The following is a 27,250-nucleotide window of genomic DNA, read 5'->3' on the forward strand; positions in this document are numbered from 1 at the left end:
GAACCATAGCACTAAAACCATGAAGTTTCCATCAAAGAATCTGAATTCTCAATTGGGAATCTGTGAACTTCAGGAAGCTACTTTGTGAACAGAACCTAAAAAATGCTTGCCAATATGAAACTAAAGTTCTTCCGGCAAGAGAAATATCACAGCTGTGCTAAGAATGTAAAAGTCAGCCTAGTACAACTCTGACTTCTGAGACTCCTGATTTTTAAAAAATCACCTAAGGGGAGTTCCTGTTGTGGTGCAGTGGAAATGAATCAGACTGGTATCCGTGAGGATGCGGGTTCAATCTCTGGCCTCTCTCAGTGAGTCATGGATCCCATCTTGCTGTGGCTGTGGCATAAGGCCAGCAGCTGCAGCTCCGATTTAGTCCTTAACCTGGGAACTTCTGATGCCATGGGTGTGGCCCTTAAAAGCAAAAAAAAAAAAAAAAAAAATCACCTAAGCAGGAAATCTAGAAGGTCTATTCAACTCTTAAGATACTAAAAGATGCCCCTTTCCTTTCATTTTTAAAGGAAAACCTGGTGCCATCTAAGTGAAATTTTATTTCTTCTTCTTTTTTTTTTTTTTTTTTTTTTTAGGACAACACCCACGGCATATGGAGGTTCCCAGGCTAGGGGTCAAATCGGAGCTATAGCTGCTGGCCTATGCCAGAGCCACAGCAACACCAGATCCAAGCTGCATCTGCGACCTACACCACAACTCATGTCAATGCCGGATCCCTAACCCCTGAGCAAGGCCAGGGATCTCATAGATGCTGGTCAGATTCATTTTGGCTGAGCCACAATGGAAACTCCTGGAGCTTTCTAAATAAAATCCTAATAAATGACCCCATGGATCAAGGTCACTCTGGACTTTAAGCCCAGGGAAGCCTTTAGTCTCTTGGTAAATGATAGAAATTAAAAAAAAAAAAAAAAGGCACAATGAGGAGAGCTGTGCCACAGCACGACATTTCAGTTGTAAGAAAAGGGCACATTTTCCTCTTAATATTTTCTCCCCCCGCAGACTTGTCACCTGCGTTGGTTGTAATTCTCATTAGGGACAGAGAAAAGACAACCACAGAGCAGCTGAACTTAACATCCTTCCTCCGAACATAGCCATGCTGTTCTCTATAGCACGCTTCACTGGAGGAGCCTGGGCTCTGACCTGGGAAGACACCGCCCTAACAGTTCACTGATCTGAGATCTCAGCAGCTTTGGGGAGGGACTCTGTGAATTTGCAAGAGGAAAAAACCACCCACCACCCCACAGGGAACTGGGAAGTCAGCCTTGGGACCTGGTGCTCCCTGACTCAAGGGTGCTTTCTGGTTATAGCCAGACTTCCCACTCTGCAGTCCTCTCCAGGGACTGGCCAGGCAACTGGTCAACCCTTAGTGAATATTTATTCAGATATATTCACTTGATTTGATTGATTTGGACTGAGAGCTGAGTTCTGAGTTTCATTCATGGTTCATTCATCATTTTGCTGCATTCCTGCTAAAATCCTCAAAACAAGATTTAGACTTTGGATTCAGCTCAGGCCCAAGAGGTTCTGTCTTCCTGATCAAATCTAGTTTTCTGTGCTGCCACAAACAGCATTGGTCCCAGGCCCTCTTCTCATGGCTGAATGGCTGAGGACCATGGTCTAGGCTTCTGATCTTCTATTGCAAATTTTTGTGTGGTGACCTCAGAACACAGGGATAGCAGAATTCCCTCGTGGTGCAGTGGGTTAAGGATTCAGCATTGTCACTGCTGCAGATCAGGTCACTGCTGTGACATGAGTTGCATCCCTGGCCGAGGAAATTCTACATGCCATGGGAAGACCAAATGAACAAAAAAGGAACACAGGGTCAGCTCTACTTACTCTGCTTGGCCTTGATATCAACCAAGTCAGTGTGTACACCTGGGAAAACAAAAGTGGGCCTGTTCCTCAAAAAGGGGGGGGGGGGGTGGAGTTCTCCTGTGGTGCAGCAGATTAAGGAGCCAGTGTTCACTGTGGTGGCTGAGGTCACTGCTGTGGTGCAGGTTCAATCCCTGGCCTGAGAACCTCCACATTCTTTGGGCATGGCCAAAAATAAAGTGGCCCTGCTCCTGAGGGACATGCCTTCCAGTTGACCTACAACTGCTCAAAATCCACTGTTCTTTGAAAATCTGGTATGGACTTTGGCTTTTGCTCTGTGTTAATTTCTTGTTGCTTTGCCAGTGATAATTTACCTCTCTCCACAATTGTTTTCCTCCACTTTCCTTTTGCAAGCGGAGATTGGGGATTATGACCCAGGAAAACACCCTGAAGGCTACAGCTCCAAGTTCCAGTTTTTCCCTAAACATTCAGAGAAGCTGGAAAGGAAGATTGCTGAGATTCACAAGACAGAACTCAGGTGCGTGACACTCAGTTCAGGCCCAGTCCACTGTCTCCACCACAGCCTGAGCATACAGCCTCTGCGCTGTGTCCTCTCCTCCTGCAGACGCAGCCTTCCTGACTTTGGGATGCACCATTTTCAGTGATCCACTGACAGTACAACCTCCAGCCCTACGGGCTGGCTCCCTCCAAGAACAGTGGTGTAGACTGAAGCTTACATGCCAGAGAGACACTCTATAGTAAGGGAAACAGATAAGGATAGGCCTCCGAAAGGTATTTGTTTCCGTAAGATTAATGAGGAGACAGAGGGAAGAAGCATGAATGGGGGAAAAGAAAAGGAAAACATAAAGAAACAGCAGGAGAGAAAAAGCTGAGGGGAAAGGGAAATGTGGATATGAAAAATGAGCCTCCACCCTCAGACTGTGGCAGTGACGTGTGGGTTGGTGGATGGGACCACTCAGGGCTGGCAGCTGTGGGTACACGGAGGGCACCTGGTTCAGTAGTGTCTTCAGCACTGCTTCACTCAACCCCACACTCCTGTACAAAGGGAAGGAGGGACTTGTCCTCCTCAGATTCTCCTAGTTCTCCCAGACTATGCCAGATTCCACAAAATAGCATTAATGGATCCTTTTATCCAAATGAAATAAGGTTTCCTACAAAGATCAATTTTAAAAAATAACAGGGAATTCCTGTCGTGGCTCAGTGGTTAATGAACCCGACTAGGATCCGTGAGTATGCAGGGTCAATCCCTGGCCTCGCTCAGTGGGTTAAGGATCCAGTGCTGCTGTGAGCTGTGGTGTAGGTCACAGACGTGGTGCGGATCTGGCGTTGCTGTGGCTGCAGTTGTGTAGCTCTGATTCAACCCTTTGCCTGGGCACCTGCATATGCCTCGGGTGCGGCCCTAAAAGGACAAAAAAATAACAATAGCAGTAGGGTTTTTGGGCTTCAGTTGTGTGGCATGCTGAAGCACAGATTTCCCAAACTGATGAACTATGAAGAAAAAAATTATATACAATGCAGCTTTGTGAAAAACAAAAAAACCTGCCGTCATAGCCATACAGTACAATTTTTTTTAAAGATCTTTTAAAATGTTTGTGTAACTACCTTTCTGGGAAAGAACAATGTCCAAGGACAGGTAAAAAGACAATTCTTTTTTTTTTTTTTTTTTTTGCTTTTTTTAGGGCTGCACCCGCAGCATATGGAGGTTCCCAGGCTAGGGGTCTAATTAGAGCTGTAGCTGCCAGCCTACCCCACAGCCATGCCAGATCCAAGCCAAGGCTGTGACCTACACCACAGCTCATGGCAACACCAGATCCTTAACCCACTGAGCGAGACCAGGGATCAAACCCACAACCTCATGGTTCCTAGTCAGATTCATTTCCACTGCACCACGACAGGAACTCCGGCAAAAGATACTTCTAATGATAATATTAAGCTTAAACTAGTTCTTACCCTAATGTCCCCCAAACAGAAAATCTTTACCTTCAAAGATTTTACCAACAAATATGTCCCCAGAGCCTCCTTTATACACAGACCTCGTGCCCACTCTGTGTGGCGGGACTGGTTCCCACCCTCCGGATGGAATGGGGTTGCCTATCAGATGTGGGATCCTAGCTGACCCCGTGGCTTCTCCTGGTGTTGGTGCTGCCCCGGCTCCTCCCATCACTCTTAGGGAATAGCGGCCCCTTGTGGTAAAGGTCTGAATAAACAGGTGTGAAGGCTCATGCCACAAAGGGGAGAAGGGGGATCAGCTGGGCTGCCTGGAGGTGCTGGCAGGTAGGTTGTATGAGATGTCAGAGCAATGGGGACAGCCCTTCAGAAACCTAAGAGAAGTCAGGGGAGCCCCCAGGAAATGATGCCCACTTTGAGGGCTCCCAAGCTTTGGGCCAACTCCAGGGGTGAATGGCATGCACAGAGCCTTACAGCTTCCAGTCAGGGAATAAGGAGGCTCCTTGGACAAGGTGGTGGTGCTCAGCTGCCTCTGGTGCCTGGTCCTTTGCCTGCTGCACCAGAATTTTCCAAACAGCCTCCCCGTGTCTTAGGTGTGCTAGTGAGTGTACACGTCTACAGTCTACAAAATGCCTCCTTCCACAGGTACTGCTTACACAGGCTTAGCCTCATCTTCATAATGTAAAAATGTGTCTGTTTCCTCCAACCTTAATGCCAGTTCCTTGAGGGCCCAGACTGTGCACTGTGTGTTTCAGTATATTTCCCAGCAAGCAGCACAGAGACTGCTTGAGGTGGTGACTGACTGGTGCCTCTCCAGAAAGAGTAGAGGGAATTTGGCCTGCTCGTCCCTGGGAATTTGGCTGGCTTGTCTTCCTGGCCTGCCACATTACTTGAGGCAAAGGATGAACCTAGAAAGTTTCAGTCCTGCCCACCAGCCATCAGAGTTGTTGACTTCACAAACTGCCCACCCCTCCTCACACTGAAACTCACACCAAGGCCAACCCCATATGTGTAGAAAGACACTGGACCCAGAGAACCTGTGCTGATGCTGCACTGGATCTGTGTGGAGGCAGCCAGGAGGTGAATGATGCCGAAGGCCCATTCTGCAGATGACTTGGTGCCATTGCTGGTTTCTTCCTTTTTCTACTTGTTTCCTTTTCACAGTCATCACCATGTGGGCAGCAGGGCTATTGTGGGGTCTGGGGAGCTCAGCATGGTCTCCTGTTACATCTTTTTACCCTCTGTTCCCATGTCCCTTTTGGTAAAGGAGGAAGTCAGGCGGCACCAGCAAGATATACAGGCCTCTTCTTTGTGTTTCAGTCTAGATCAGATGGCCTGCCACCAGCCTTCAGATGTATTTTTTTCTGCCCCCATAGTATTTTTTTTGTCCACGCCCATGGCATGTAGAAGTTCCCGAGCCAGGGCTCGAACCCACACCAGAGCAGTGACACAAGCTACTGCAGTGACAACACCATATCCTTAACCCACTGCGCCACAAGAGAACTCCCGTGGCATTTTTTTATAATTTTATCCATGTGTAGTTGATTTACAATGTGTTAATTTCTGCTGTACAGCAAAGTGATTCAGTTATGCAGATGTATACACATTCTTTTTCACATACTTTTCCACTATGATTTGTCACAGAATATTGAATATAGTTCCCTGTGCTATACAGTAGGACTTGTTTGCCCCCGTAGTATTGAACACTGTGAAATGCCACATAAAAATTGGTATCTCTGAATTCTCTTTTAAAAATCACACCTAGCAATGCTGGGCGCTACATTCTAAGACTATGGTCTTGGAGCTGAGGTGTAGCTGCCCTCATTAGATAGGGTAGCACTTCTAATTTGCCATAGTCCCCGCCACTCCCTATTGTGTTACACTCAGTCCATGTCATTCATTATGTAGCCTGCCTCATTCTGAAGACAGCTTAGTTTATTTAGACAAGAGTCTCTGAAGCTGGTCCTAGGACAGAGCAGGGGGCACACTCTGGAAAAATAGGAGTGTGAGACTCACCCTGAGCACTTCTTATTAAGTTTACCTCAAGGGAACCTATGGGAACAGGAAACCCTAAAATCATCTTGTTCTCTTTATTCCAGTGGTCAAACACCAGCAACATCAGAGCTGAACTTTTTAAGAAAAGCGCAGACATTGGAGACCTATGGAGTGGACCCTCATCCGTGTAAGGTGAGACCTCTATGGTCGGAGACCACACAGACCTTTCCTCCTCTAGAGGGCGACAGGCAGTGGGGGAAGGGACCATGTGTCTGCAACACCTGCCCTTTCAGGATCTGTGTGATTGGCTTTTTGAGTGACAGATGCCAGAGAAAATGTCTCATTGTGAAAACTCGAGTCCATGCTGTGTAGTCTTGTGATGCCACATCACCGTCGGAGGGGCTGAGGCAAAGCCCATCTAAATAACAAATGCAAAAGGGGGGCCCACTTTGGCCATAGTGGGTAATTGGGTGGAAACGAGGAGAGGAGGAATGTGGAAGGCCCCCCACAGGGAATGATCAGAGGCGCCTCGGTGGACCGCCTACCCTCCCCTGACCCCTAATCTAGTTTCTCTCCAAGAGTGGGTTTTATTGACTGCAGCAGCGAAAGTCACAGTGCGTAACTCCAGCGCAGTCACATTTAATTCCATTATGCACTTGTGAGGGCGAGTCGGGAACCAGCCGGGGAGGCTCTGCCCAGAGGAAAACCTCTGTAATTACTCATATGTGTCTGGCATTTCGGAGACGCGCTCCGGCAGCCACAGGCACTGCGGAGAGCACTGGAGCCTGTGGCTGGATCCTGGCCCTTCATCTCCTCGTCCCAGCTACTTTGACACTTCTGGTCTCTGCCTCACTTCCTCCACATCTTTGCCTCTTTCTTTCCACTGCTGGAGAGGCCCCAGCACCACCAGTAAGCCTGATTCTCCACCACTGACCTCTTCTTCCTCATAGGTGAGAGGCACCGTATGTTTCAAACAAAAATTAAAAGAGTAGAATAGAAACCAAGGAACCTGGTGACGTGGGGGGCGTCCCCTTGGCCACTTGTTGAGATGATGGTGATTTGTTTTTGTGTAGGATTTAATGCCGAAACGTCAAATCTGAACTTTGAAAACATTCTGGCACTCAGAAACCTGGTCACGCTCTCCATCTCCACAGTACCCGATCCACCAGCACCGCCTGTGGACGGATAACCACTACGTTCTTGGGGGCCGGCACTGTTGGAAAACACATTCTTGCCGATTTAGACAAAAAAAAAAAAAAATTGGTCTCTAAGTATTTACAAATGAATTACAAAGCTTCCTGAACAATGCCTTCTTCACAACCGTGTGGTGCATAAATTGCTCAGATATTCTCAGCTGGGACTGCATAGGACTGAAGAGAACCTTTAAGTCACCTGGCCTTGGCACCAGTGCCAGTCTCCTACTTATGGGGGCCTTCAGAGGCTTCTGCAAGCCTCTTTTGCCTCATCCCCGTGCAAGTCCTTGTAGATACTCAATACTTGTCCTCCCTGAACTGCTGAATCACTTTAGGACCTTAAAAGACATAGCTGCCTAAAGCTATGGTCATCAGCAGGTGCCAGGTCATTTGACCCCACATCTGTCCAGTCTGCTTGGGCCAACAAAATGCCCTCCTCCTCCAAGATAGGTCCCTGGCCAGGGCTGTCACCTGATGGCATGTAGCAGTGGGCTGACAGTGAACCTGAGCAGGATAGCTGAGTGGGTGAGGGGGAGTCTCTGTTGCCTGGGGGGGGGGGTGTCTGGAAGCTGCAATGACAGCCAGCCTCGTGTCCAGCCCAAAGGCACATGCACCCTAAGACTGCAGGGCTCCTGGCTCAGCCTGGTCTTCGATGAGTCTGTCCACCATCAGACTCAGGGGTGAAGAGGCTGCAGGAAGGAATTAGCATTCATACCAGGCACCGCATAAGGCCCGACCCCACACATCATATCATTTCATCCCCACAGCATCAAGTCCTAAAAGGAAGGAGAGAGAGAGGTTTGCGGCACACCTTCTCCAGCAGGCCCGCTGGAACCCTTTCACCTTATTTTCTCATCTCATCCTCATATCAGCACTGGGAGGTGGATATTACCCTTCCTGATTTATGGACAAGGTGAAAGTTCCAGGAGGCCCCAATGACGAGGCACGGAGTGGTATAGCAAGACTATGAACTCAGGTCACTTCCTGTTGTTGTGTGTCTATAAGGAGCAGAAGCCCCCAGGAGACTTGCTCTGGGGGAAGGTGGGAGCAGTCATCTCGCTGGACTTCCCTCTCTTGTTCCTGGGCCCCTACTCCTTGCTCGCCGAGGGCCACGGCAGGACCCTGCTGCTCATCTCCTTGGGCTCTGGCTCAGAGCTCCCTCAGCCCTCCTGACAAGGAGGACAGTTGGGAGCCTTTACTCTTGTCATTAAGTAGAGGCACTTTGGTGATGTGCTACCAAGCATTTGCCTTAATGTTGCTACAGGAGAGCCAAAGTACACCGGAGCGCTCGGCGAAATAAATACTGATGATTTCTATTAACAGAGAGGCAATTACTGGGCCCTGGGAATCTGGGGCACGCAGCCCTGGGGAGGATAGAAGAAGAAGAATTGTTTTGATAATTAAATGAGAGCAGAACAATGCTTCGGCTGGGCTCTGTTCTCCTGGACTGATTAAGAAGCTGCTGTTCCTCCTGTCCACACTGATGGTTTCTTTCTGCCCAGAGTGTCCTTGGCTAGCTCAGGGACCAGGAAGAAGAGATCCTACCGGTTTTGTGTGGGACAGCTGGAGGGCTGCAGTAGCTAGCTGTCTGATCCTAATGCCCAAACTCGCTGGCTCCGTGCCCCTCCTCTATCCCCCACCTCCCAGTAAGAGCCCGCAGCAGACCAAACTTATGAAGCTGCTGGGGGAGGAGAATGGAGCAATCCACTGGCAGCCCACTGTTGCCCCTGCTCCTCAGCCTTGACACCTCTGCAACCTCAGGAGCCACCGTCTTGTTCCGTCCAGGGGACCTGGGACTGGTTGTTTGCCCTGGGTCTCCTGCGAGCCCAGACTGTGGCCCCCTGCCCTGTTGAGGTTTATGGTGGATCAGACCCATCGCAGGAACCCAGCCTGGTCATGAGTCAAGAAGGTGCCTTTCATGGAGAGCCTGCACATGCCAGGCTCACAAACACCCTCTCATTTAATCTTTACAGTGCTGCCAAGAAGAGAGTATTGACTTCTTTTTAAGATAAGAACACTGAGCTCTGAGGGACGAACACGTCCAGGGTTACCGGCAAGGACGGGGCTGGGACCCAGACCTGGAGTTGTTGAGTCTCAATGCAGTGCTCTTTCAGTTCATGTGCATGGCCTTCCTTGAGGTGAGATGGCCTTTATTTAGGAACAAAGCAGGGCTCTCTGCTCATTCTGATCCAGAGAGGACAAAAGACCTATAGGACTGCTGAAATCATCATATAAAAATGTAATGTCAATTCAGCAGGTGGCTTTATGTCTGTTCTGTGTAGACCAGGAAAAAAATTGATTGCAGCAGGATCTGGGTTAGAGCAACCACACAAATAAAATCACAGTGTCATTTTCCTGTCCTTAAAATAGGACCATTGCTTTTGTAATCCAGCAGCCTAGGCTCCTCTCTAAATAGCCCCCCTCCCCATCTTGACAAGTTGTGAAGCAAAACAAGAAAAACCAGTGTTGACTTACCTTGCTCCTCAGGTGGGCCGCTCTTGGCTGCACTGTGGGGAGAGTGTTAGATTTACTGCCAAAATGAGGAACTTGACTAAAACCACTTATATGGCTAGTTTCTGCCAAGACTTCCATTTCTGAGCTGTCCTGGGTTGATGCCAAGCCCCTTACAGGATGCCTGCCTCCTCCTTATTTCCATACTAGTCTCTTGTGGCCATGTTTAGGTATATTGAAACTGGGTGGTTTTCATGATTGACTTAATGTGCTAATGTGACTATGAGCTTTTTCAGGAACTAGCGTTAAGTGTATGGAAGAGCATGTGGAATCTTCTTCCCTAAGTTTTTTTTTTTTTTTTTTAAGAATAATAGAGACTTCATCCACCCAGACTGAGTTAGTTTCAGTTGTGCTCCCCACTGGGGACTATCTGGCCCTGAAAGGCATAGCCACCGAGTATACCTGGTCTCGCCTCCGTCACCCCCAGGATGTCTTCTGGGAGCAGCAGATCGAAGCCAACTTCACTATATCTGGAGGTGGATCTGGGCAGAGATGGCCAGATGTCCCTATTTCCAGGAACCAGCCAGTACTGTGATTCCCAGAAACCCTTTTCTAGGCAGAGTGATTATCGTTAAACATTTGATGATAATGTATTGATGCAGGTCAAGTTCGATGGTGGGTCCAGATGAATATGTGAATGGCTCAATGCAAATTCATCCCCTCCCCAAGAAAAATTCTGCTGGCTTTGCCCTGGCAGTGAATCATTCAGGCCATCTCCCTAAAATCAGAGGCAAGTAGTTTTTCTTGAAGTATGTATTATTTTCTTCATCTTGCAAATGAGGAAACTGAGGTCCAGAGCACTTAGTAAATTACAGAGCAAATAAGTTGCATGGCTGGGGCGTTCCCACTGTGGCATAATTCATTACCTGTGAATTGGCCATGGCTCCAATTCAGTCCCGGGCCTGGGAACACCCATGTGCCATGGGTGCGTTCCAAAAAAGGGGGGAAAAAAAAAAGAGGAGAAGAAGCACAGCTGGGATCTTAAACCAAGACTGATGCTCTTTCTGCAAGGATGAAATACTAAACACAGATTTCTCACCTCACCATAGAAGCCAACTAAAGTCTCTTGCCTGAATGGGGCTGGCGATATCTGCTGCATGGCTGTCAAGTTTTGATTCCACCAGAGTTTTGATTCCACCTCCCAGATCCATCAGTGGCTCAGTCCTAAGGGTGCTGATTGCATCAGGATAGGAGGGGGACAAGAGGAAGGAGAGACTCTGCTTGATAATGTAGAAGATCTGAAGAATGGGTTATTCCTCTCTGAGTCACTTCTCTCCTCGTCCTCATTTCCTTCTCTTTTTGTTTTTCTCATGTAATTTGTCCTTTTGCATACAAGTCCCAAGGGCAGCCTCCCAAGGAGAATGGCGTGTTAGATGAAAGAAACTGGGAAACTTCCAGAGAAGATGTCAGTGTGGGTGGGGCTACCCATTTGTGTTTTCGTGCTGGTCCAGAAGCGGGGCTTCTTGCTGTAATTCCAACCCCGCTCCTCATGAGCCAGAAACAAGTAGCTGACATCCCAGCTCCCTGCCTTGGTAGATGCCTTTCTCTGCAGCTGCTGCATTGGAAGCCATTTGGGGAACTGCTCTCTTCTAAGTGAGAGGATAGATTGGGATTGCATAAGGTGCTGCTTTGACTTACTAGAACAACGTGGCATCTCATCGGGCTTTATTCCCAGTTTGCTCCTTGTTCCAGATGAGCCAGTCTAGTCCGGAGAGGCTGTTCCCCTGTAACTCCTATACCTGCCTTCCCTCGGAGGCCAGCCCTGAGGTATCTGGCAGAGAGATGGCCAGTGCCACCCAGCTCGTGGGAGGGCCCTACCTTCCCTCTGCTCTGGCTAGAGGAAGACCTGTCCCTGTGATGACTTTCACAGAGCCTAACTCCTTCCCCTCCTGCCCACTTTACTTTTCCCTCAGATCCCAAATGTATCCCCCAGACCCCCTTCTCCATGGCCTCTAACCAAGAGTGACTTCTCCCTTTCTATCCCAACTTCCCACACCCTCATTTCCTAAGTAACAACATTTAAATCCATCAACATCAGGAAAAATAGTAAAATGTTAACGCTTTGTAAAAAAAATTTTGTGTTGCGTTCAATAAACTCAGCTAATGAGTAGCAGCTATAATAGTGTTACCAGCAACACAACCATTAGCCTGTATCCGATGCCCACTGAGCACCGCTCAAGAGGAAGAGCTCATTATCAGCCCTGACTTTACAGTGAGGCGTTTGGAACACAGGGCAGTGAAGGGACCCGGCCAAGGTCACATGGGCTTGAGGGCAGAGCCAGGGCCTGGGCCTGGGTGGACCTGGGCCTGGATGGTGCGTGCCCTTCCACCGTTGCCTGCAGGGGCCTGGAGTGATCGAGATGGGAGGCCCTCCCTGCCCACCCGCTGCTCCCTGTCCCACTCGCATCCCACTGTCCTCTGTGCCCCACCCTTTGTTTCCATCCTTGCACCTCTTCTTCCTCTGGGGCTTTCCCTCTCTCAGCACCATCACATGTCACCTCTGCCCCCTGTGCCTGCCCTCGTTTTTTAAAAAATATTTTTAAAATTGTGATATTTTTTAATTTTTTAAAAATTGTATTACAGTAGATTTACATTGTTTTGGCCATTTCTGCTGTACAGCAAAGTGACCCAGTTGTACATCTATACACACGCTCCTTCTCATATTATCTTTCATCATGTTCCATCACAAGTGATTGGACTTAGTTTCCTGTGCTGTGCAGTAGGACCTCATTGTCTATGGGTTCTAAATGTAACAGTTTGTGTCTCCTCACCTTGAACTCCCCGTCCATCCCACTCCCTCCCCCTCGGCGACCAAAGATCTGCTGGCCGTGTTTGTGAGCCACCCCTCATTTTGCTCCTGTGCGTGCGGACATCCCCCACTGCAGCCACACTGCCCCTACCCCACTGCTTCACACATTCATCTGAGAAATATTTCCCGCGGGTCTCTTCTGTGAATACGAATAAGGTAAGGTCTCAGCCTCAAGGCTCTGTCTAAACCTTCCTTCACTGCCTGCACAGTGGGCCCAAGACCTCCTGGTGCCCACTCTCCATGCCTGGAAGCAGAATCCTCCCTCACCGCCCGCCTCCCCACCTCCCCGCTCCAGAGGCGAGCCTGTCCTGACCCATATCTCTGCCAACCTGCCCAGTGAGTGCCGGTGCCCCTGGCAGAGGCCGTGTTTGTGTGCAGTGCTAGCGCGCAGCTGTTAACACCCTCCACCAAGAACTGGTGATGGCAGGAGACCCAGCCCCGTGGCCTTGCAGTATCTCCATTCAGGTTATTTTTAAACAGCTTTTATTGCTGTGCCCATGGGTTGAATGACATTGCGCTTGCAGCCAAGTGTTGGGGTCACAACAGACCCTGAGGAAAGGACAGTAATAATGATGCGTTAATGTTCGAATGTTTGCAAAACGTATAACTAGTTTATTCCTGGGGCCCAGATACTCACACCTGAAACCCTGACTCGAAGAGACAGTTTTAAGACCAAACTTCACTTCTTCTTGAGGCAAGGTTCATGAGGCCCCACAGAGGCCCCACTGTCCTTAGGACTGATCAGGCTGAAGATCTGTGCCAGGGAGGCAAGCCCTGAAGCTAGAGAGACTAGGAGGACCCTGCAGCCACAGCCCACACTTGCACACATATCACACCAGGGGCCTCACGCTGACCCCATGGCACTGTCTGAGCTGTGGCCCAGACAGCTGTCCTGCACAAACACTTGACCTGCATCCTGGCATAAATTTCTGGCCGCCTGAATGTACTCACACCCTGACAGCAGATTCCTACCCATCTTCGCTATCACGAAGGAAGCTTCTCTGAAAGAATGCCATCCACCAGCCAGCTTGCTGTGCCCCATCCTAACCTAGAGAAGGCCTGGGCCCTGTGGAGCTCACTTCCTATGGGAGGGACCCATGGCGCACAGCTTCTGCTGCACCTTCTCCCCTTGCTCAGCAGAGCCTCAAGCCTGGTGTTTACAAACTGATGGTGACAGGTGACCAGGAGGCCTCTTTGTTGGTTCAGGCGCCATAGGGCAGGTGACAGCTATTCCACTTGGCCAGTTGCTTATATTTTCTTCCGCTAAACTTTCCTGAGGGAACCCAGAGTATTAGGCCCTCCTGAAAATGATAGCTGCTATTCTCTCTCTTTTTCTCTGATAACACCTTTCTTGAGAAATAATTCACACATCATAAAATTAATCATTTTAAGTGTGCAATTCAGTGGTTCTTAGTATATTAACAGAGTTGTGAAACTATCACCACTAATTTTAGAACATTTTCATTATCCCCCAGAAAGAAACCCTGTACCTATTAGCTGTCACTCCTCTTCTCCCCTCCCCCACCGCCATGGCAACACGGAACATTCTTTTTGTCCTTATGGATTTGCCTTTTTTGGACATTTCATATAGATGGAAGCATGCAACATGTAATCTTTTGTATCTGGCTTCTTTTACTTAGTGTAATGTTTTCAAGGTTCATTTCTGTTGTTGCAGGTATCAGTATGACATTCCTCTTTACTGCTGAATAAGGGTCCATTATATAGATATACCACATTTTGTTTATTCATTTATCAGGTGATGGACATTTGGTTGTTTCCACCTTTTGTTTTTTGTTTTTTTGAAGTATAGTTGCTGTACTATATTATATAAGTTATAAGTGTACAATATAGTGATTCACAATTTTTAAAGGTTATGCTCTACTTATAGTTACTATAAAATATTGGCACTATTCCCTTTATTATACAATATATCCTTGGAGGTTATCGTTTCCACTTTTTAGCTGTTATGAATAATCCTGCTCTGAACATCATGTACAAGTTTCTGTTTGAACACGTGTTTTCAGTTCTCTTGGGTGCATACCTAGGAGTGGAATTTCTGGGTCATGTGGTTAACTCTGCATTTAACAATTTGAAGAACTTCCAAACTGCTTTCCAAAGTGATGTCACATTTTACAATCCCACCAACAATGTGCGAGGGTTTGCCAGTCTCTCTGGATGTTCACAATAGCCTTCTAAGATTGGTATCATTTTAATCTACAACTTAAGGTCAAGGGCACAGAGGCTCAGGGAAGGTACGTAACTTGCCTGTTACCTCCAAATGCCAGGCTCTTCCCTCTCTGACCTCCTGGCAAGTGTTAACCCTGTATCCCCAGTGAACAACTGTGTTTCTCATCCTTTGGCCTCCACGCCTGCATCACTCTGATCACAAGTCCTTCTGTGTTACAGGACGTGTCAGGAAATGCTGCATTTCTGGCCTTCACTCCTTTTGGGTTTGTTGTTCTGCAAGGAAACAAGAGGGTCCACTTCATCAAATGGTGAGTATCTCTGTTTCCAAAACAGGCTTTTTACGCCTCGCCAGCTGGGGAGGGCTGTGGTTCCCTTGTCCTCTGTGTGTGATCGGGCGAGTTCTGGTTCTGAGCCCCCTCCAAAGCCTTGCCTCCATAATGGTAACTGGTGAAGGTAGTGGTCTCTTCTAGGGATCCTATTCTTCCAACGGGGTGTTCCTGAGAGCCAACAGCCTCTCCAGAGAGAGAAGGGGTATGGAGAGTTAGTTCCCAGGTAGGATGAGAGGTCGAGGGCTGGTGCCAGTGTCAAGGAAGCGAAGTTCCCATGCGAACTGAGTCCTTGGGACTGTCCCCTGCTGAGGGCCACAGCACGTGCGTAGATGTTTCCTCCTCACCCACCCTCCTGAGAGGAGGGCTCAAGGTGACCCCTGGGGCAAATATGTTACCCCTTTGCTTTGGCGAAACACCCTCCTCAGACGAAACCCCCTGTGGGCACTGCCCACAGGAACACAGGTGCTACTCTGTCCCCTCTCCCTCTTCAGGGCTTAGGCGTCACAGCCCCGCTCTCTTCCTTCAAGAGCCACTGCCTCAGCTGTAGCTACCCTGAGCCGCTGCCTCTCCACCTGTCTGCTGGGGTCTGTTCTGTAGCGTGGCTCTGCGAGCTGATGCAGCACAGGCTCTGGTTCATTGATGGATGGTTGACTCTCCTGGAGTCCCCTTTTCTGGCCTATGCAGATGTCTTTCAGCGTCACCAGAACATGTTGCATATTCTGCTCAGCCCTTATGATTCCCAACATTCCTGGGCTTAAACTGCCAAGTCGAAGCTGGCCAGCTCCTCTCAGAGGTGGCCTTCTGTGGCCTGGCAGAGCTCAGCTGGAGAAGCCTGCTCCTGTCTTCTTTCTTCTGCCTTCCCCAGAAGAGCTCATGGAGAACTCGAGGATGGGGCAGCTTCCCTATCCAGTTTGGGGACAGGCACCCCTTCCAACCCTCATGGGCTCTCGTGAAGCTCAGCAATATGATCAACCAGGGTGCCAGTGAAACTGCCCCCCTGACGTGCCCAGCCAAGCCCCATTCCCCAGGAAAAGGCCCTGGACTGACGGCTGTGCACTCCACTGCACCCATTTGCTAGGCCTTCTCAGGTTGGCCTGCTCACCATGCTTGGGTGAAGATGGTGAGGGTTTGGGAGTCTCCTATCCCACAGGATGCTTTTCAGAAAAAGACAATGAGCAGGGTCAGGCCAGCACTCTCCTAGTGAGGCGCACTTGCTGCCTGGAGACCCTGGGTCACCTGATGTTCCTTAGAGGGTCCGGGGCCTGGGCCACACACTGACCAGAGTAGCTGTCCTTTGAGGCCCCTGGTGGGGGGCATCTTAGCTGCAAACAGGTAGGACACACCTGTTACTGGGGCCTGTGATCCCAGATGGGAAATCGCTGGCCTGCCACTCACCTAGACCCCTTTCCTTCGATGGCTTCTCTCACAGTCCACTTCTTCAGGAAGTCTCCCTTTCCTGTCTCAACTTTAATAGATATAAACTCAACCTCACTTCCAATAGGAGACTTCCTACTTTCCTATCTTGCCTGCTGAAGCCTTGATGATCTGTGTGCTTGTTTATATATTGATCGGTATGTATCGTGTTCTATATGAGAGACATCCTGGGAGGGAATCTAACAGGGAAAGAATACCATGGGGCTTGTGTTAGGTCAGAACCGGTGGTCAGAAGTTGTGAGCTCTCATCCTGACCCAGCCATGATTTCCAGGAAACAAGCGACCTTCCTCTGTCCCCTGAGTTTTATCCAGAAGTAAACTGAGTATCTGGTTCTCACTACCTTTCTGCTACTTTCTAGGATGTTGAGGAAATCTCCCTAGAAATCACAAAGAGGAAGAAGCCAAGTGGAGGCAGATATGCATGGTCAGACCTCCTTGAGGGTCCCAGTTGGGTAGAAAAATAACGCCTCTGCCCCTGGTGAGGTGGGAGGGCCTTCAGGCCCCAGAGGGCAGTTGTGGCAGGCAAATGGAAGGGACCTGAGGAGTGACCGATGCTGAAGCCTAGCTCTCTGGCTCTCAGGGACATCCACCTAAGACCTCAGTCATTTTTCCATTTCGTAAATGTAACCAAGGCTGAGAGCAGTGTGTGGAGGTGAGGTCTAAGCCGTGCCATGTACAGTAACCATGTCACTTCTTCTGATTTGTGTCTGTCCTGCGGGTGATGTACCCCAGTATCCTGTTTGCCTCTTTTACTGCAGCCATTCACTGGGCTGGTGGCTTCAAGGATTTTTCTACAAAAACCCCTAAGCCCCTTTCCTGGTCAGTACGCTGCATGACTGTTCCATGTAATCTGTTCTCTCTCTTTGGTATGTTGCCCCGCCCCCCTCCCTGAGATCGTTTGACATTTGTCTGCATTAAACTGCATTTTCCATCCAGTGGCACAGTCACCTGAAAGACTCAACTCCCTCAGAACCTGGTTGCATTGTTTCTCATTATTTGCTGTACCTTGAACTTTGGCCTCATCAGCTACCTGTGGCATCTTAACGTTTGACAGTCCCATCCAGATAATGCACCTGTGTTATGAATCAAATCCTGCAATGGCCCAGGACCACTCTACCTAGACTCACTTCCCATGCAAATGTTTCCCTTTTGCAGCCACTGTTGATGAGCCCGAAATCCTTCTATCACCCTATTATTATGGTGTGATTGACCAGAACACTGTGGATTGAACTGTTTCAGCAACTGTTCTCTAAGGCCCCTGCGCTGCTGTCTTGTTTCAGTTCTAATTTTGGCTAAAACTGTGTCTGTGCCTGGAGCCCCTTCCAGTCGGGGTGGGCTGTGCATCTACAAGACTTAGCAGTGAACGAGCGTCCACAGTGAGGTGACAGGTGCTCTCTTTGTGCTTCTAGGAATGAGGTGACCAAGCTGAAATTTGAAGGAAAGACTTTTTATTTATACGTAAGTCAGAAAGAGGTGAGTGCTGGCTTCCTTCTCTTCAGGGAAAACTGGGGCACTAGGGTGGTTCCCAGTGGCTAGGGCTGAACCAAAAAGGTCCATTCAGGTAGCATTAAGCCACCTGCATGCTAAGCCAAGACCAAGAAAAGACCTGGAGGTAAGGTTGGAGAGGTGGCTAGCCCTGGAGCACAGGGACTTCCTCAGGGATGCTTTGACCACAGAGGTTCCATACCTCCAGGAAGTACAAAGTTAAGATTTTTTTGCTTCCATATAAAAATTCCAAGATAATAAATACCCCCAAAAAGAGGAAAACTCCAGATGAGAGTGCCACTTTCTCTGGTTAGAGCTCACTTGCTTGAGGCTGTGCCAATGGAGACTTACTCTGATTGCAGCTGCCAGGTGTGCCCTTCTGCACCGAACTAGGCTCTGCCTCATGGGTGCTGAAGGCTTCTTGTGCAACCACCCCACTGCCAGGCAGCCCCTTCCTTGTCTGAAGCCTCTCCCCGAGAGTGGTGGGAGCCCTCGGACACTCAGGGGTCAGTGTCCTGGCGCACATCACCCTTCAATTCTCCATCCACACTCAGCTATTTCTATGTGGGATTTTTTGTAGGAAAAGAAAATTATTCTCACATATTTTGCTCCAACTCCAGAAGCCTGCAAGCACCTCTGGAAATGTGGGATCGAGAACCAAGCCTTCTACAAGTGAGTGGACACATGTGATGGGGACTGATTTTGTTGAAGCCAAAGTCATAAAAGCTACTTTAAGAGGAATGATGGGCAGGAAACTTTGAGAAATTCTGACAAAGTAGACATGAGCTGATAAGGCTAGGCTTCCTTGTAAAACTCAGACCGCTTTCCAGGTGTCTGTCTATACCACCTGGAGGGTCAGAGCTGAAGTCTGGGAATGTGTCTCAGCAGAGTTGCCCAAGGGGTTTACCTTGCAGTGTCCTTGAACAGCCCCAGTGGCAAAGCAGTTCTGGGTCTTTCCAGGGAAAGACTTGAGCCAGAGAAAGCCCCCAGTGCCTGACTTGAATAAAGATGGCCCTGTGTAACCACTGGGAGCCTGGGAGGCCCAGAATACGAAAGCTCCATGAAGGAGCAGGCACAGCCCAGAGCAGCTCCCTAAGCCTTGGAGAGACTCGAGTCTGCACCCCAATCGGTGGCCTGGTGCTGAGCTGGGGTTGGTACTAGCCCTTCCTGGTGTGTCACTGACAGAAGGGTTGCCAGTAACAGGCAAAGTGCCCAGGAACCTAAGGTAGAGTAGCTGGAGGGAGCAAGGACTTAACTAAGATACCAGTTTGAGGTCAAAGGCAAGACCTGTGCTTACCAAAGTATATTGAGGCTTTTGTGTCCAGTTTTCTTTGATTTAAAAAGTGGTTATAAAAGCATTAGGGAGCAAAGAGGAATTCCATGGTGCCTCAGTGGGTAAGGATCCAGTGTTGTCAACTGCAGTAGCTCAGGTCACTGCTGTGGCCCCAAACTTCCACATGCCACAGGCACAGCCAAAAACAACAAAACCCAAACAAATAGCATGAGGGAGCAAAGAAAGCCTGTTGAGAAGCTGGGGTGATGCCAGATTAAGTGGGTGATGCCAGATAAAGTATGTTTTGCTAAAACCCTTAGTCTTGCTTTAAAGATAGAATGTGATGATTTATGCTTTAATAAGCTGCATCCTAATCAGGACACAGAAGACAAAATGGTACATTCCTTCCCTGACAGGCCATAGCTCTCCTGCCAGTATAACCTGAAGGATCCTGGAGAGAGCAGAACTGCTCTGGGCTGGGGCGGGGGGCATGGGGGCACCATCCTCAACAGACTCTGCTCCTGCTGTCGGATGCTGGCTGCACAATTGTCTCCTCCTTGTTACCAGGGCCCCAGAGGCTGTTTCTTGGGCAGGCTCTCTGAGTTGCTTAGTAATTCCTGTGCATCTGATACCAATCAGGGGTGAACTGAATGGGCAGCCTGCATTCTCACCTGAGTGGGCTTCTTTCCTCCCATGGAGACGACACTTAGAAGTCTTCCACTTAGTCACATTTCCCTTGCATTCAGTCCCTGACTGTCCAAGGAAAGCCAAGAAAACATTTCTACACCATTTCTGGAGGCCTTCCTTTGTTTTTCCATCTATGTCATGGGAACAAACATGTGCCCGAGCTCAGTTTCTAAGTCTTTCCCTAATAGATCTCTACACCCGGTGAGCCCTGCCAACACCCAGCCTGGATACCAAAGGCTGCTTTTCACCATTTTCCATGGAATAATTCGGTGTTAAAAGCCAGACCCCCATCTAACAGAGCCACCTTGACCTCACTCTGAGGATGTCACATGCAGATCCCTGCCCTGCTTCTGGCCCGGTGCTTCAAAGGGAGCCATTCGGACACAAAAATGTACTTGGGCAGGAGGGCAATAGGCTTAGAGTCTCAGGGAGCCCTGAGACAGGTAGGGATGGTGTCCCTGGAACTGCCTACATATTCACCGCCTGCTCATGACAAAGGCTTCGGACCAGATCTGTTCCCAGGTGGGTTAGCATTACAGGCAGTCGGGGCACGTGGTGGGCAGAGTCGGGTCTTAGGAGATTTCACGCTGGGCAACTCTGCCCAAGCTTCCTATTCTCCTGTGGAGGTTCCCCGGCCAGGGATCAAATCGGAGCCACAGCTACAGCAATGTGGGATTCTTTAGCCCACTGTACTGAGCTAGGGATTGAACCCTTGCCCCCACAGTGGCCCAAGCTGCTACAGTCAGGTTCTTAACCCACTGCACCAAAGCGGGAACTCCCAGGCTTCCTTTTGTAAGTGTGAGAGGACTAAAGGGGTCCGCGAAGTCACTCGAGAGGCTGTGCCTTCCAGAGTTTCCGCTAAGCTGTCTACAACCCTGAAAGTAATGTTCATGAGTATTCTGGAGGAGGGAGAATGGTTCCAAGTTCAAATAAATGGTGGAACTTTTATTAAAGTAGTTTCTTTAATGAAGAAAGCTAGTTTCTTCATTTCAGGACTTCTCAGTCTTTAATATGATAATATACTTGAGGACTCTCCAAGAAGGAGATGGAATAGAAAGGGCAGCCCCTATTCTTCTCCACCCAGTTACCCAGACCTGGATATGAATCATCAAATTCTAGGACCGGAAGAGAAATCTGAAGGTCAAGCAGTGCCAGCTCCATCATTTTATAGATATGAAAACTGAGGAAGTTCCCCTTGTGGTGCAGCAGAAACAAATCAGACTAGGACCTCTTGAGGATGGGGGTTCAATCCTTGGCCTCGCTCAGTGGGTTAAGGATCTGGCGTTGCTGTGAGCCGTGGTGTGGGTTGCAAACGCGGCTCGGTTGTTATGGCTGTGGTGCAGGCTGGCAGCTGTAGCTCTGATTCGACCCCTAGCCTGGGAACCTCCATATGCCACGGCTCCAGCCCTAAAAAGAAACCGAGGCAAGGCGTTCTCTTGTGGCAGAGTGGGTTAAGGATCCAGCATTGTCACTACAGTGGTTTGGGTTGCCACTTGTGGTACAAGTTTGAACCATGGCCCAGGAACTTTTAGATGCTGCAGGTGCAACCAAAAGAAAAAAAAAAAAAAAGAAGAAGAAGAAGTTAACACTGTGGTGCAACGGGATCAACAGCATCTTGGGAGCAATGGGATGCAGGTTCAATCCTCAGCCCAGGACAGTGGGGTAAAGGATCCGATGTTGCTGCAGCTTAAATCGAGATTACAGCCTGGGAACTCTGATATGCCACAGGGTGGCCGAAAAAAAAGAAAAAAAGAAAAGAAAAAACTGAGGCAAATAGAGGGAAAGAAATCTGCTCAGGGTCACAGTGCTAATGTGACTGATTAGTGGGTGACATTCTCTTATTCCTCCAGACCATCCTCCCTATTGTTTATTCTCTCAGTGTCCCTGGTGAGCCCCATGGAGCACTCTTGGGGAGCCTTTACTCTCCTGACATGGGAGTGGGTTTCAGCATAACTGACCCCAGCACTGAGGCCGGGAGCACAGCCATCAGGTGCTAGAGGAGAGTAAGAGACAAATGAGGGTATGAAGGGCCTTTTCCTGAAGAGTTCCCTCCAGTAGCCTTTGGAAGGAGCTGGGAATGAGCTGCCTTAGGCTGTGAGGTGGTTGCAGGCCATCTGTCACACTGAACTTTGCCTTGCTGCAGGCTGGAGAAGTCAAGCCAAGTCCGCACAGTATCCAGCAGCAATTTATTCTTTAAAGGGAGCCGGTTCCGATACAGGTAAATAGCAACAGTAAGTAACCATTACGGACCTATTTTTCAGACCCTTCTTTGGAGAACAGTGGCTCAGTGATCCTTATCTTTGAGAACAAAGACACTGGGAACCTCCAAAAAGGTGTGAGGTTTCCATCCAATATCTCCTAACCTTTTGGCTCTTTCCTTCCCTGCAGCTGTTTGTCTGTAGGGCTTAAGATCTGTATCTTCTCCTGCCCTTTCAAAGGCAGCAAAATAAGAACTACAACAGTGATTCATGTCTGTCAAAAGATTCCTCCTTTTCTGTGCAATATTTTTGGAACAGGCTGGACAATGAGGAATGATTCCTTAATGAGAATGGAAGATCCCGAAGACTCCAGAAATAGAGAGCCCTCTAAGAAAGCTGTCAGGACACCTTAGAGCTCTGTTCCCCAGCAAGCAAGCCTTTCTCAGTGACCTAAACATTGGGAAAGGGCAGGGCAAAGAGGCCATTTCCCAATTCAGCCAAAGTATATGAGATCTCAGAGAGGAGGCCAGTCCTGGAACACTGTCTCATTTCTTGCTGCTTGTTTTATTATACTACTTATAGTGGCCGAGTTGCCAAGGAAGTAATGGAGTCGAGTGCCAAGATCAAGCGAGAGCCACCAGAAATACACAGGTAGGCTGCCAGGGGCTTCCCCTCAAACCAGGTCTCAGAATCTCAGAATCAGATCTCAGAATCTTCAAAGAACCAGCACTTTGAATACTGTGAAGATTCTGGCCATGATGGACGGCTCCCGAACAGGGCAGGAAGATGAAGAGACCCATCTCAGCTAAAGGCATGGGGAATAGGCTGACCCTGGTTCCCTGAGCCCTGATGGAGAATGAGGGTGGGTGGGCTAATGCAGATAGAACCTCAGACCCAGGAACCCCCTTCCTGGGTAATTTTCTGTTGTCATCGCAAGTCCTGAAACTGGTCATAGACCATGGAGGACATATCCAAGCAGCAAGATTTCACTGGGTCTGGGATCAGTCCATTACAGGAAGCCAGTCACACTAGGTCTGAAATAGTTTTGGAGTCCATGCCTCATGTGTCTTTATAAATCATGCATGTCCAGAAGTCCATCTCCTGGAACCTGCTAAGACCCAGGAAGATGACTGGCCACGTGGACTAGGGTTTGCCAACCAGCCTGACTCTGGGAATCAGAGTTACTACCTGTCTTCACATGGAGCTCCTGTGCCAGCAGCCTCTGTTGGAAGTCGGGAGGCTGCCCTGTCAGTCTGAGGCAGGTTTTGAGGAGCGCCGCTTAGCCTGGCACTCTACTTCCTGCCGTCCTGCCCAGAGACCACTGACACCACTGCCACACTAAAAAAAAAAAAAGGCTCAGGTGGGTCTGGGATATAAGGAGACTGACAAGTATGAAGCAGTGTCTTCTTTACCAGGTACTAAAGGCAAAAATCAGGTTAAAAGATTTTTTTTTAAAAAACAAAACAAAGCTCAAAACAACCAGGCAATTGTAGTAACCACTCCTCAACTCTGAGTCCTGACCACATCTGTCTGTGCACTGAGTTGACAGAGTTCTCTCTCTTTAACCTCAGGGCAGGGATGGTTCCCAGCCGCAGCTGTCCCTCCATAACCCATGGCCCAAGGCTGAGCAGCGTGCCCAGGACCCGGAGAAGAGCTGTTCACATCTCCATCATGGAAGGTGAGCATGAGCTCTGGAGATGACGTGGGGTCCTCCAAGTGTTACTGGGACCAGTTCCTCACAGAAAAGAAGTGAATTTGGACTCCCCACTGTGGCTCAGTGGTAACAAACCCAATTAGTATCCACGAGGACGAGGGTTCAGTCCCTGGCCTCACTCAGTGGGTTAAGGATCTGGCAGTATGCTGAGCTGTGGTGTAGGTCGCAGATGCAGCTCGGATCCCATGTTGCTGTGGCTGTGGTATAGGCTGGCAGCTGTAGCTTGGATTCTATCCCTGGCCTGGGAACTTCCCTAGGCTGGGGGTGTGGCCCTAAGAAGACAAAACAAAACAACAAAACAAGTGAATTTGCATTAGAGACTGCAGCAAGTTTCTCCAAGGGTAGGGAGAAGATTTCACCCAGTGCATGGGAACAATGGCTGGGTGTCAGGTGAAGGGTAATCCCATCCAGCCCTGCTGAGCTGTGGTTCAGGAGGAGTTGGTAGGTCTGAGGGTATTGGGCAAGACCTTTGGGGGAGACCTTTGTATGTGGAATCTACCAGGTTCCATGCAGTTCGAAATTGCTTTCCATCAAGTGGCTTTGCTTTTTGCTCCAGATCTGATGACCAGTCTCCACAGCTTAAATGATCAGGGTGGCTAAGGCAGTTAACCAGGAAATGAAGACTCTTGGTTCTGAAGCATTCCAATAGTTGCCACCACTTTCTACCTCAGTTGTAGAAATCTGTCCTCTTGCTATCTGAATTCTTTAACACTGTCTCAGGAAACCCAGCATATCCCTTCTCTCTCTACCGTTCCCTCCCTCTGGAGGAGGTGGAGGTGGAGGCAGGAAGAGACACAAGGTCGGTGTCTCTTCCCTGAATGAGATATTCCAGTAGCTGAGGCTGACACCTGTGCAGTCTCTGGGCTGTCAGTACTGTTAGGAGCTGTTGTCACTGACCGGCTTGCCCCATAGGCAAGGCGTAAAGTAGAGTGTTTGTTCCTGAAGATGACATTTTGTAGGACCTCAGAGGATCTCCAGCAGTCGGACACAGAGGTAGGATTGCTTCAAACCTGTCTCTGTCCTGGAGGCTGGGAAGGCAAGGCCCTCTGCCCTTTCTGTGGAAATGCTGCTTGTTAATGAAAATGATGAACAAGAACCTGTTGAGTTAGGAAGGATATTGTTCTGCTGCTCCTTCAGGAGGATCTCTGGTTTGTGTTTAGGATTTTATGATGCGTCACTTACTCTGTGTCAGCTGAGTATGGTATATAACTATAGATGGTCTAGGGGTTGAGAACCTGAGCTGGGCAACCCCATCGAGTGCCTTAATTATGTGAACTTTAGTTGCTCCACTTGTAAAAAAAAAACTCCATGGGTTTCAAGGAAGCTGATGCAAGTACCTTAAAGAGATGAAAAGCAGCAAACACAACGTAAAAAGCCCTGGTCAGCACATCAAAGATGAGGTCAAAATCAGAGCTTTGCCGCACATTTTCTGGGGCAGGTCGCTTAACCTTTCTCAGCTTGTTCTCCCCACTGTAGAGGGGTATGTGGGTGTGGGAGGATGCCTTCTAAACTACCAAGTATAACTGCTATGTAAGGTATAGAATTATTGAGGTCTGACCGTCATCACATGGCCTCCTGATTTCTCCTGTTACCTTAGGCTGAAAAGGGAAACTGAGGCCAGCTCTCTTCTTTTGGGGTGTGCATCTCGGGAAAGCAGAATGAAATCCTTCTCCTCTTTGGAGGAAACATAATTTTCCCCCCCATCTCCGTGGCCCTTATTTCTATCTATCCTGAGGCTAAAGCCACCAGGTTCATCCCAGGGCTCCTACAGAAAGTCAGGACAGCTGTCCTCCCAGAGAAAAACGGCCGCCCCCAGGGGGAAGTTGGCACTAATGCGGGCACCACTTAGGAGAGTTGCCTCATGCACTTCTGCCCCCAGCATATGGAAGAATGTCCAGTAAAACCAGCATTCCCAGAAGAGGGAAGACAGAGCCATCCCTGTGGGCCTACAACTCCTTTGGAGCAGTGCGCGGCAGGGTCAGCAGAACGACTCAGAGGGGAGAAATGTCCTCGAGCCCCCCACCCCCAAGACAAGCTGTGAGGCTGCCTCAGTCCCTACCTAGGTGATGCCTTCAGCCTCCTCCCAGAACCTGTCTTCTCCCACTGTGGCAGCGGTAGGCTCCTCAGCATCCAAAATAGTCACCTGTGCTTGCAAGATGCCAGTGGAGGGTGCAGCAAGGAGAGGCCTCTGCGGAAGCCATTCTAGCAGAGCACCCCGCCCCACCCCCGCCGAGGGCTGGGGCACCTCACAAGAACTTCACACTTGGCCCCCACATGCCACTCCCCAAGCCAGCATGCCCTTCCCACCCAGGCCTGCCTGCAGACAAGCACAGCCTCCATCCCTACTCATGGCCCATTAAGCTCAGAAGGGCAGAGGTAGAAGCTCAGTACGGCCCCAGCAGGAATGAAACTCACAAGCAGAATGAAATTCAGGGTGAGGAGAGGCAGATGTACATCTGGTTTGGATGTGGGAAAAAATGCAAGACTTTAGCAGTTAAGTGCAAGGATCATTGAGCCTGGAAAAAGTCGGAATGGATTATTGCAGGAAGCGGGAGTTCAGCTGCATCATCTCTCAAGAGAGGTTTTGCCTTTAAAGCACCTAACATGACTCATTGTCCACCCTAACCCTGCAGAGGAGGGTGAGAGGGACATGATGGGCACCTCAGAAGAAGGGCACAAACCATCAAAACTCCCAGGAAGTTATGGATGTTTGATATTGGCCCATCTGGATTGTCTTTCCTATAATCCATATGGCACATAAATTAGTATCACAGAAACCATTTGCCTTTTCCAGGGGGAAGTTTGTTTGCTATCTCCAAAAACAGTTTGCAAAAAAAAAAAAAACATTAACCCAACATGACAGTTCGAATGAGCCCATGTAATCTCAGCAACATGAGACCCTTAAAAAGAAGACTGAGGAGTTCCCATTGTGGCGCAGTGGTTAACGAATCCGACTAGGAACCATGAGGTTGCAGGTTTGATCCCTGCCCTTGCTCAGTGGGTTAACGATCCGGCATTGCCGTGAGCTGTGGTGTAGGTTGCAGACTCGGCTCGGATCCCGTGTTGCTGTGGCTCTGGCGTAGGCTGGTGGCTACAGCTCTGATTCGACCCCTAGCCTGGGAACCTCCATATGCCGCAGCAGCGGCCCAAGAAATGGCAAAAAAGACAAAAAAAAAAAAAAAAAAAAAAAAAAAGAGAGGGATGCCAAGATAACACGTTATTAGCATAGGCCGACCCAGGAAAGATGCGGGTACATCAGTTCCTTTCTCCCGTTGGACCCTACCTGTGGGGCACCACTTGGCACCTAGAGGAATAGCGCAGTGGAGGAAGGGACAAAGCCCATTTCCAGCCCAAAGCCCCCTCCTCATGCTTCAGGGACACCCAACCCAAAGCCCATTGTCTTCATAGCCTCACGTCCTGGATATTCTGGGACAGTTGCCCCCTCCCCTCTGGGATTGTCCCCTGCCCTCTTTCCCTCTCCCTCACTCGGAGAGGTCCAGGGCCCTTATACGGGCCTCAGGGAAACAGCTCGAGGCTGGGAACACATTCCTTTTTATGGCTCTGAGCGCTTCTGACTGAATCCAGTCTCCTGATAGTGTTGGCCTCTCAGAGCTGCTCCCTCCCCGCAGCTCAGCCTGCTCTGAGA

The 27,250-nt window shown here is 49.2% G+C and overlaps 1 protein-coding gene across 28 annotated transcripts in view; it reads left to right on the plus strand.

Moving 5' to 3' along the window:
* FRMD5 (FERM domain containing 5) overlaps positions 1-27,250 on the plus strand; it is a 333,353-nt gene that overhangs the window by 299,055 nt on the left and 7,048 nt on the right. For 19 of the 28 annotated variants that reach the window (XM_084971641.1, XM_084971725.1, XM_084971652.1 and 16 more), the window contains 8 exons: positions 2,236-2,359; positions 5,889-5,976; positions 14,704-14,792; positions 17,657-17,720; positions 18,313-18,404; positions 21,836-21,910; positions 22,473-22,541; positions 23,462-23,568. In XM_084971641.1, coding sequence (XP_084827767.1) covers positions 2,236-2,359; positions 5,889-5,976; positions 14,704-14,792; positions 17,657-17,720; positions 18,313-18,404; positions 21,836-21,910; positions 22,473-22,541; positions 23,462-23,568 — 708 coding nt within the window. Of the gene's footprint in view, positions 1-2,235; positions 2,360-5,888; positions 5,977-14,703; positions 14,793-16,979; positions 17,067-17,656; positions 17,721-18,312; positions 18,405-21,835; positions 21,911-22,472; positions 22,542-23,461; positions 23,569-27,250 lie in introns of all 28 variants that reach the window. The other 9 variants (XM_084971621.1, XM_084971618.1, XM_021096626.2 and 6 more) reach the window with 1 other exon arrangement.

The sequence above is a fragment of the Sus scrofa genome, chromosome 1 (genome assembly GCF_054392235.1).
Source record: "Sus scrofa isolate SSC_HxYL_T2T_F1_AM1 chromosome 1, Sscrofa_HxYL_maternal_Yorkshire_Landrace_v2.0, whole genome shotgun sequence".
Lineage (NCBI taxonomy): Eukaryota > Metazoa > Chordata > Mammalia > Artiodactyla > Suidae > Sus > Sus scrofa.